The 10,307-nt window shown below is 43.0% G+C and overlaps 2 protein-coding genes across 2 annotated transcripts; both read left to right on the top strand.

Annotated features, from left to right (window-relative positions):
• Positions 1-1,003: 1,003 nt before the first annotated feature.
• LOC6558742 (protein disulfide-isomerase) lies at positions 1,004-5,270 on the top strand. The gene is made up of 2 exons (XM_001985086.3): positions 1,004-1,334; positions 3,392-5,270. Exons 1-2 carry the CDS (start codon positions 1,193-1,195, stop codon positions 4,729-4,731), a joined length of 1,482 nt encoding a protein of 493 aa, XP_001985122.1. The 5' UTR covers positions 1,004-1,192; the 3' UTR covers positions 4,732-5,270.
• A 350-nt stretch (positions 5,271-5,620) lies between these two features.
• LOC6558736 lies at positions 5,621-10,285 on the top strand. Its single transcript, XM_001985087.3, has 7 exons — positions 5,621-5,824; positions 5,982-6,176; positions 6,278-6,649; positions 6,785-7,121; positions 7,386-8,385; positions 8,454-9,226; positions 9,291-10,285. The coding sequence occupies exons 2-7, from the start codon at positions 5,983-5,985 to the stop codon at positions 9,840-9,842; spliced, it is 3,228 nt and encodes a 1,075-aa protein (XP_001985123.1). The 5' UTR covers positions 5,621-5,824; position 5,982; the 3' UTR covers positions 9,843-10,285.
• The last annotated feature ends 22 nt before the right edge of the window (positions 10,286-10,307 follow it).

Raw genomic sequence — 10,307 nt, 5'->3', positions numbered from 1 at the left:
AGGTCACAAAAACTGCTCAGTTGCTGTTTGCTTTGGACATATTTGATTCGAGCACACGGACATAATCTACATACATGGCACATCGATCGAAATCGTTGTCCCCCAACTTTTGTATGCCTAAACTAAATTGCTCCTCTTTTGGTAGTGTTTAATTCGTGTATTTTGCACCAAAATTCTTATTCAAAATATCTGTCCCATGTATATAAGCGACCATTTGAAGACAAAAGGTGTGAAATAGAATAATAGACGCTTTTGATTAAATCCAAATTCAACGATTAGGGACAACACCTAATCAAAAGTTAAACAATTGTCTCTATCCATTGTTTTCTTTTTTCAATCAGTCATAGACATATTTTATGGCGCGTAGTTTAAAAGTAATTTACATCGATAATTCGGTTACATGAAATGCCGAGAAAAATTTATCGACCAACCACTACGACTGCTTGTGAGCCAGTCTTAAGCGGTTCATTTACACTTCTATCATGATTCTAGTTACGCGAACATAACTATGGTTTGGTTCAGTGTTCGACAATTTGACGAAAATAACACATTCTGCGTCATTTAAATAACGAAATAAGTCGTTCATATTTTTGCGTTATCATACAATCTGTTAACATACTGTTTAAATATTGCTGCTTCCCGTCTCAGGCCAATCAACTGCAATTGTTTACAATAATTTTAGGAAATAACTGCTTCGTAAATGTAAGAACATTTACCACTGAAACGCGCTTTGTATTTAAACAACTTCCCACGTGCCATATGTGAAATGAAACGCAGCTGTATTTGCTTAATTTTTAACAGGGATCATGTGCATGTGTATTTTAAACAAAAGGTATTTAGGAAGTTATATTATTTGCTTATAATATATTTATTTTTAAGATATTTGCATAAGTTGACAATACAATTGTTAACAATGCTAAGCAAATAAGGAGCCCTTATGAACTAGTTCGTTTCAGTTAGCGAATGGCTCGTATAATCGAACCTGTAATGAACGATTCGATACATATATATAGAGGCAATGTTCTGTCGCTTGGACGTAGACGATTTCATTTGGATTTTAGCTCGCAACTTGTGCGGTGGACAACTTTTGGTTATAGAGTTGCATCAGTGTGTGTCTGTGTGATATACATCTACCTACAAATAAGCATTTATATATATATATATACTAATACTACACATATTAGTGCCCGCGATGAAATTCTTAATCTGTGCACTACTTGCGGCGTCCTACGTGGCGGCCGCTGATATTAAACTGGAGGAGGGCGTCATCGTTGGCACTGTGGATAACTTCAAACAAGTGATTGCCGAAAACGAATTTGTGCTTGTTGAATTTTGTGAGTACTGCTCTTTTTGCAAACATAATTAACATAAATCAAAAAATAAATACCGCGCCGGCCGCTTTGGGGTGATTCACGAAAAAAAAATTTCGCTAAGGCTACGTGGTCTTTTCTGAGCAAGGCAAAAGCATGATGCTCGGAACAAAATATGTCTGCGTGGCAGTTTACCCAACAATCGGATTGTTGTTGCCAGCCAGCCAAGATGCTTCCTGCGGCTAGGGTAGGCGGGAAGAGAGCCGAGTTTTTAGCAGCGAGAGAAAAAAATCATTTGTGCAATATTTTTTTTGTTTTTATATTTTATCGTTTATCGCATATCGATGAGTTTCTGTAGATATTGGCTTGCGCTCTGCCACTGCTTTTCTCCATCTCTCTCTCTTTTCTTTATTGACTCTCTTTTTTTGTGTGACCATCTCACTTGCACTTACTGTACCTGCACCTGTGCGCAAGCGAGCAGACAAATGTGTGAGTGAGTGTGTGGGCATTTGTTGCGCGTACGTTTTTAAATGTTAAAGTGCTAAGCAAAAGTGGCGCGTCATCAAAAACATCAGTGAAGATAATAAATACATCGGCACATTTACCAACACGGGTCAGTGCTGGTCTTAACAGCTAAAGCTGTCGCTCTGTCCCTGCCCTTATCTTTTTATAGTTTGAGTGCCGCACGGCGTCCTCATAGCGAGATAAGGCCACATAACAGTTTTTAAATGTGTCTCAATTTTATCAAAATATACGTATTTGTGCATCGCAATTGTCGTTGCGGGCGTGGCTTTATGTTGCTGACTTTACGACTTGCTCCCAGTTTCCTACATCCGCCTCATCCAATTCGTTTTAGAACAAAAAAAAAATACACAAAGAGGAATAAATTAAAAGTTGTCAAGCAACTGTTGCTTTGAAACTGGGTTAGCTAAACAACTTTTTGCCTTTGTACGAGAATTCTTCACATGCCCCTCTCTCTTTCTATCTTCCGCTTTCCGCTTTCTCTTCTTGTTTGCCCTTTTTTTTACACTGCCCGTCGCTTGATGCGCTCGCGCCTGCGCAGCAGAAGTTCATTCAACTCTTCTGGTACTTCTGTTCCTCTTCTCGTTGTTGTTGTTCTTTTGAATGCGTGTTTAACGGTGATATGCGTCAATATGGCGGACCTGGCATTTCTTTGTTTATGCCAGGCAACTATCTGCTGCTATTTACGCTACGTATCCAATTCGAATGTGGCAACGTCAGCAGCAGCTAATCACCGCTCCTACCTCGCACCACCTGGCGAATCTTATCTGTTTTCACGATTAGTGTCAATTTGACCACGAATCAAGGCCACGTCAGCTTGAGCCGGCGATAAGAATGCAAGATGTTGTCAACTCGTATTATGTCATCTCTAGCTATCTGTGTCACTCTCTCTCTATCTCCGATTCCATCTCTTTCGCTCTCTCTCTCTCTCTCTTGGTGTGTATGTATATATTTTTTATAGTTTGCGTTTCGCAGCTCTTTAAGAAAACAACACGTGGAATTTGCATATTGACGCCAACAGCTGCTGTTGCTGTGAATAATTTTCTTTATCGCCCGCTTCCATCGTTTGCAGTAATTACTTTTTAAGTTTTCACGTCCCGCTTAAAACATTAATTGCATGTAAAATTAGTTAATTTGGAATAATAATTTTACATGTAATTATGCATATTAATTTGCTGTCTTTTAACGCCTATCAGCGTTATACATTTTAATTATATTCACTTTTTAAATTAAACATTTAATATTCACATTTAGTAATCAGAGATTCACAGTCGATTTACTATAAAATAATTATTTTGATCGACAATCACATTTTCCGTTATGGCAAATAATTTTTCAGTTTGGTTTTTTTTTCAAAGATTTTTGATATAATGATTCTATTATAATATTTAAATTGCGATTTTCGTATTGTGATTCTAATTTATGAATATTGAAATACTTCTTAGTATATGTTCTAATTCTATCTTATAAAAGCAGCAAAGAACTCGCATCTTTGAGTATATTTTCAGCGTATTTTGTCAATTTCGAAATTTGATCCCAATGATTTGTGTCCGTTTCAGATGCACCATGGTGTGGTCACTGCAAGGCATTGGCGCCCGAGTATGCCAAGGCTGCCCAACAACTGGCGGAGAGCGAGTCCCCGATTAAGCTGGCCAAGGTCGATGCCACCGTTGAAGGCGATCTCGCCGAGCAGTATGCGGTCCGTGGCTATCCCACACTAAAGTTCTTCCGCAGCGGCGCGCCCGTGGAGTATAATGGTGGTCGTCAAGCCGCCGATATTGTTGCGTGGGTGACCAAGAAGACTGGACCACCAGCCAAGGATTTGACCAGCGTCGCTGAGGCCGAGCAGTTTGTGAAGGACAATGAAATCGCCATTATTGGCTTCTTCAAGGATGCCGAGTCGGAGGAGGCAAAGACCTTCACCAAGGCCGCCAACGCATTGGACTCGTTCATCTTTGGTATCAGCAGCAATGCCGATGTGATTGCCAAGTACGAAGCCAAGGACAATGGCGTCATTCTGTTCAAGCCTTTCGATGAGAAGAAATCGGTGTTCGAGGGTGAGCTGACCGAGGAGAACCTCAAGAAATTCGCACAGGTGCAATCGCTGCCATTGATTGTTGACTTCAATCATGAGTCGGCTGCCAAGATCTTTGGCGGTTCGATTAAGTCGCATCTGTTGTTCTTCGTATCCAAGGAGGCTGGCCACATTGAGACCTATGTGGATCCATTGAAGGAGATTGCCAAGAAGCACCGCGAAGAAATTCTGTTCGTCACCATCTCTTCGGATGAAGAGGATCACACTCGCATCTTTGAGTTCTTTGGCATGAACAAGGAGGAGGTGCCCACCATCCGTTTGATTAAGCTGGAGGAGGATATGGCCAAATACAAGCCCGAAACGAACGATCTGTCTGCCGAATCGATTGAGGCCTTCCTCAAGAAGTTCCTCGATGGCAAACTGAAGCAGCATCTGTTGTCGCAGGAAGTTCCCGAGGATTGGGACAAACAGCCCGTCAAGGTGCTCGTCTCAACCAATTTCGAGAGCGTTGCTCTGGACAAGAGCAAGTCTGTCCTGGTTGAGTTCTATGCACCATGGTGCGGACACTGCAAACAGCTGGCTCCCATCTACGAGCAGCTGGCCGAGAAGTACAAGGATAATGCCGACATTGTCATTGCCAAGATGGACTCCACTGCCAACGAGCTGGAGAACATTAAGATTTCATCGTTCCCAACCATCAAATACTTCCGCAAGGATGACAACAAGGTGATCGATTTCAATCTGGACAGGACTCTGGATGACTTTGTTAAGTTCCTCGATGCCAATGGTGAGGTTGCTGAGGCCGAGACAGCTGAGGAGAGCGATGAGGAGGAGGAAGCGGCGCCCAAGAAGGACGAGTTGTAAACCAACAACACCACGCACTCTATACAAGAAATCTAACAATACAACAACACACCAACCACCCACACACACACACACTTAAGCACACACACTTAAGCACACACACATACAGCAACAACAAATAGCAACAACAACAACGTACATTCTGTAGTTTATTCTTGGTTTCGGTCGTGGATTCATTCAATTGCAATGAGTTTTTGTCATTGTTTCCCCGTCCTTGACCGTTGCTCAACTTGATTCCCAAAATTGTTTGCCTAATAATAAATTACAAATACAATTTTGTTGCGTTTTGCAACAGAAAATTCCACGCAATTTCGCATAGGAAACGCGGTTCATTTGGCAGCGCCTTGGCCGCGTTCTAATGTTCTAATATTGCGTAGCTTAGAATTCAGTTTTATTGAAGGTGAGCAACCGAAAAAATTCAAAACGATAAATTTTTAACATGTAATCTTCTAAGTTTTCTATTTGGAATTTGTAGAAGCATTGAGAAAGAACTGATTAAGGACTTAACAAATAAAGTTGGTAACAACATTAAAAACAAATTGAGTGCTTTATTTATTTAATTTGACTTGCATTGGGCAATGCATACAAATTTAAATTATAATTGTTGACTATTATATTATTTAAACGGTATTTATTTCCATAGCTATGGTGTTTGGCTTATATTTGTTTTTTTTTTACAAACAACACGATTGCCAAATATTTTAAATGGGCGCCCCACCACAGTTGAAATTGCATATTTTGCCACCCCATTTGGCGATTATCAACACTGCTTGTAAGCTGAGAACTATATGCAATAGTTGGTATTCTGACGTTATCAATATACGGCCATACTGCACAAGGTTTTGAGGCCAAGTGTGACCGATTAAATGCATTTTCGTGTGTATTTTAGTAGTCAACATTCTGTTGCTACAACCCAAACAGTCTGAAAACCTACAAATTGCAATGTGCATCTAGTTTAAAAGAAAGCTAAACATGTGTAGCGTACAACAAATGCCCTGTGAATTCATAACTGGAGAGTGCGCATCAGCCACAATTGCCGTGTAGCGTGCATTGCGAGCGCGCCGCTTCCACATTACAGTTAACAATTTTTGCGGTATGTCTGTGTGTGTGTATATGTATATATGTATGTGTGTGTATGTATGCATATATGCATGTGTGTGTGGGGTCTGGTATGCTAACGGAACTTTCACTTCAAGCAATGCAAAATAAACTGTTTGTTGATTCGCGACCTTCTCGTTGCCACTTTGCAGCATGATGAACAATTGCATCAACGTCTCAGATGAAACCGTTTCTGTCGCGGTCAGCGTCAATAGCGACGCAACGCCAGCGCAGCCGGAATTCGTGCATCTGACTGAGACGCGCCGTTATATTTATAGAGTGATTGCCGCCGTCGACGATGAGAGCTTCAGCCGCCTTATTAATCGCCTGCTCAGACAGTTCGAGGGGTAGGTGTATAAACTGTATATTTATCAGTCAGCATATGCCGATATGCCGCCCTCTCAATGCTCTCAATTAATCTCTTGCTCTCTCCGTCTTTGCCATCCAGTGCCATACGGGAGGAGCTGGAAAGCACACAGAACTCGCCGCTATTGTGTCGCAAATTGGCACGCAGCATAATTGGCCTCACACACCTAATACATACGCTACTGGTACGCCGTGCGCCAGAGAGCAGCAGTTGTCCCTCGATCTGTGAGCGCTGGTGCTTCATTGTGGCCAACTACATTGCCTGCGAGTTGTGCGCCGCCCAGGATCGTGTCGAGAACGAGCAGTCTATCATCGAGCGAATCAGCAGTATGCTCAGCTTATATATTGAGCGCTCGGATGTGGGCTCTGCTGTCTACAAGAAGAACACACTGTGCACACTGATTGCGGTTCCAAAGCTGTTTGGCCAGGCGAACATCATTACCGTCTTCTACAGGTGAGGTATTAGATATGTGTGTTATTCGAGTGCAACACGGAAAACCATCAAAATTATATTTACTTGAGAGCTAAGTTGTCTCATATTCTGCATATTTATATATTGCTTATATATTATTAATTCTCACTTCTTCAGCCGGCTTTTCCCACAATGGAGCACAGCTTTCAGCGAGCTTAGTCAGGCAGAGCTCCCAGATAAAATATACATCGAATACATCATCATATTTTATTACTGGCAACGTTTGGAGCGCAATGGGGCGACCAAGCAGCGTATTTTCGAATTTGCGATCAAATTTATGCGACCACGATCCACGCTTCCTTACAATCCCGCCTACATCGAGCATTTGCCCAAGTATTCCGATGCCAGCACGGCGACTCGTTGCATTTTGGAATATCTAAGCGTTAAGCAGTGCTGCCGAGGATTACATTCTGCCAGCCGGCTGGACAATCGATCTCTGCAACCAAATGAACTAGTAAGTCATCAATCAATGGCAAATGAATCAAATGAATCCTTTGCCTAACTACTATGATGTTTGAGTAAAAGGTCTGATGTGGTCAAGCGGAGTACACTGGGATCTTCACCCACGCAGTTAGTCGCGTGTCAGGTAAAGGCGAATGAGTCTCTGCTGGCCACAAAATGACTAAAGAATTTAGCTGAGCAAAAACCATTAACCATTTTTAATTTACAAAATATCGCCAAGTAGAAATTGTTCTTAATACATTTGAATTGCACACAGATTGTTGACTCCGATGAGGAGGATGCCGCTTCTGAAACCAGTTTATTGTTGGTCAGCGTTTTGATTTCAACACAACAACAGCAGCAGCAATCGGTGCCACCGCCAGTGCCAGATCCGCCTGATTTTTTGAAGCGTCTCTGCTGCAATGCGCGTCGTCTGGAGCCAGAGAAACGTGCGGCGGCCTTGCATCGAGGCTTCGACAGCACGAGCGAAGTTGTGAATCTCTGTCAGTCGGACGAGGAAGAGGAAATGTTCTCGCTCGACTTTAGTGTGCCGGCCAATGTAGATAGCGATGTTGGAGCGGAAGGAGACGATGACTATGTGCCCACAACACGCATCTATCCCAGCAATTTGCGCACATATCAGCGTGTGACAAGTAGCGCCACAACCATAGCTTCCCCTGCCTCTGACGTAGCGATTTACACAATACCGCGCATTGTCAACAGCTACAGTTTTCGTCGGGATAGTCTGCATATTGTGTCAACAACTCAGGTCTTGCCATACCATGTCGATCAGTGCGTCCAAACGGCGGAGGAGGTGGAGGAGGAGGAGGAGCAGGAGGAGCAGCAGCAGCAGCAGCAGCAGCGGGAGCAGGAGCAGCAGCAGCAGATGCTTAGCTTTGATAACAATGATGCCATATCCAGTTGTATGCCTTACTCCGAAACGAGACCGTCTGACAGCACAACAGCCACCGAATTGATCTATGAAGACAGCTTCACAAGCAGACAAAGCAGCCAGGACAGTACACAAATTGAATTGAATGACAATCATCTACACTGCCATCAGCCATCTAGTCGTAATAGCCATAGTAGCGATGCGTCGCTGCAAAAGAAACAGGTCACATTTAGTGCACAACATTTGCCCGCCTCCAGCAGATCCCAGTCAAAGCAATGCATTACATCTATGAAGCCGTCAATTAAACGTTACAAAAATGCGAATAATACATCACCAAGCTCATCTATGGATTACATAGAATCCCTCAAATTGATGGGCCGCAAAGGTAAATTCATTGAATTATCTATATTTGCAAAAGTCACTTTCAATTTATACCTTTTGTGTGCTTTGCAGAACATTTGCTTGCCGGCCAGCGTATGTTTAGCAAACTGGAATCGAAGAATATCTGTGATAAAGGAACTATCAATTCGATGTCTTCCAGCGGCCGCCATGCGCGAAAAGCACCACTTAAGAAGCAGACATGCTCAACAATCACAATAGCCAGGCCCACACCCAAACTCACATTCACGACCATGTCCACGTCCCCGCGCACACCGATACCCACCATTCAGTGTACGCCGACGACCAGCAATGCCTCAAGTGGCACGCCGACACCGCAACTGAACCGAATTCAGGCGAGAGGACCACAACGTTCACTGCCCACACCGCCAGCATCCACGCACAGTTCGATTGACACATGTCTGCGTCATCCGAAATCGTCCGAGCACCTTCAGCACTCAGCTGACTTTCAGCAGGTGCAAGCTTTGGGCAGGAAATATAAATTCAGCCGTCGGAAGTTCACCGATAGCTCCCCGGAAAATGTGGAGTTCTACAATAGTCTTCTCAAATTACAGCGCAGCAAACTGCTGGCGAAGCGACAATCCAATGCTAAAGTGCCGCCTCCAAAGTCTGAACTGAAGCTCAAGAAGCAACTGATTGCGGCAAATATAAAGGTACGTGAGGATATCGAGAGGCTTGAGGGCGAAGTGGAGTTAATCAAGAGGCATGCGGTGCAGACACGAGCAGATATGATTGCAGCGATGTCAAAGGTTGTTGTAAGATTGAAGCGTTGTCACATTGAAGACTTTGCAATGCCGCGTAGCAGCGTGGAGGAAGACAGAAATGAGGTTAGTAGTAATGGTTAATCATTTTTGTTGCTTCCTTGAATGCTCATGCTCGTTTCTATGGCAGGTAACAACGCAACTTATCCGGCCCAAGAAGGCTAAGGTGACCAGAAGACGGCGTCACAAGCCATGGACGCGAAAAAAACACATGAATAAGGAGACACAGCTGGCTCTGGTGGCAACTTCAATGTCCGCATCTGCAACTGCAACAGCCATAAGTCCTGTACCTGCTGCCGAACTTGCTCCTATTCCTGTTCCTGCCACTGTTTCTGCTGCCGTTCCTGCCACTGTTTCTGCCACCGTTCCTGCCAAAGTTCCTGACCCTGTTCCTGACCTTATTCCTAACCCTGCTCCGGTCCCTGTACCTGCCCCAGAATCTGCAAGTGCTACTTCCCCGGCTGAGTTGGACTGCATTGCCGCCTACGTAACGTTGGCAAACAATGGCGAATGCTGCACCGATGATGATACCATGGCGGGACCGTGTAGCGTTGTAGCCGCACACGAGATCGTTGTGGCCTCCAGTAATGTACCTGTGTATTTGCTCAATGGCGAAAGTCGGGATGTGATGACGCCGGTACCGGCATCCTTCGCCAACGATGCGGTTGCAACCGAACCGTAACATTCGATTCATGAGATGGTGCGCGAGACACGTATGTGGAATCTAACTGGCCGTTGGCTGCTTTTAACTTTAGTCTATAATATATACGTATACACATATATCTCTATATATTTTTGTTGATATTTTAATGAAGCCTGTTTAAAATATTGAAAGGAATATTTCGTAATAATTAATTTTAAGAGTAATTTAATGAATTGTTGAACTTTATCATTAATTGACAACATCATTTTGCGTAGTATTTGCCGAATGGACAATGATCCAAAGCTTTAAGTTTATATGTTTTTCGTTTTTAAACTGTAATATATATGTATAGATAACATGTTGTTTTTAAATTTTTAATTTTGTCCCATAATTTTTGAAACCCGGATGTCCAATGCAATAAGTATCCTTAAGCATACTTAAAACATGAGATTAGTCACAATTGTTCTGGATTGATATTTTACTTATTTATGTTCATTACTTTCG

This window comes from Drosophila grimshawi, unplaced genomic scaffold (assembly GCF_018153295.1).
Source record: "Drosophila grimshawi isolate 15287-2541.00 unplaced genomic scaffold, ASM1815329v1 contig_44, whole genome shotgun sequence".
Classification (NCBI taxonomy): Eukaryota; Metazoa; Arthropoda; class Insecta; order Diptera; family Drosophilidae; genus Drosophila; species Drosophila grimshawi.
Note: the sequence above shows the minus strand (reverse complement) of the source record. Positions and strands in the feature narration are given on the sequence as shown.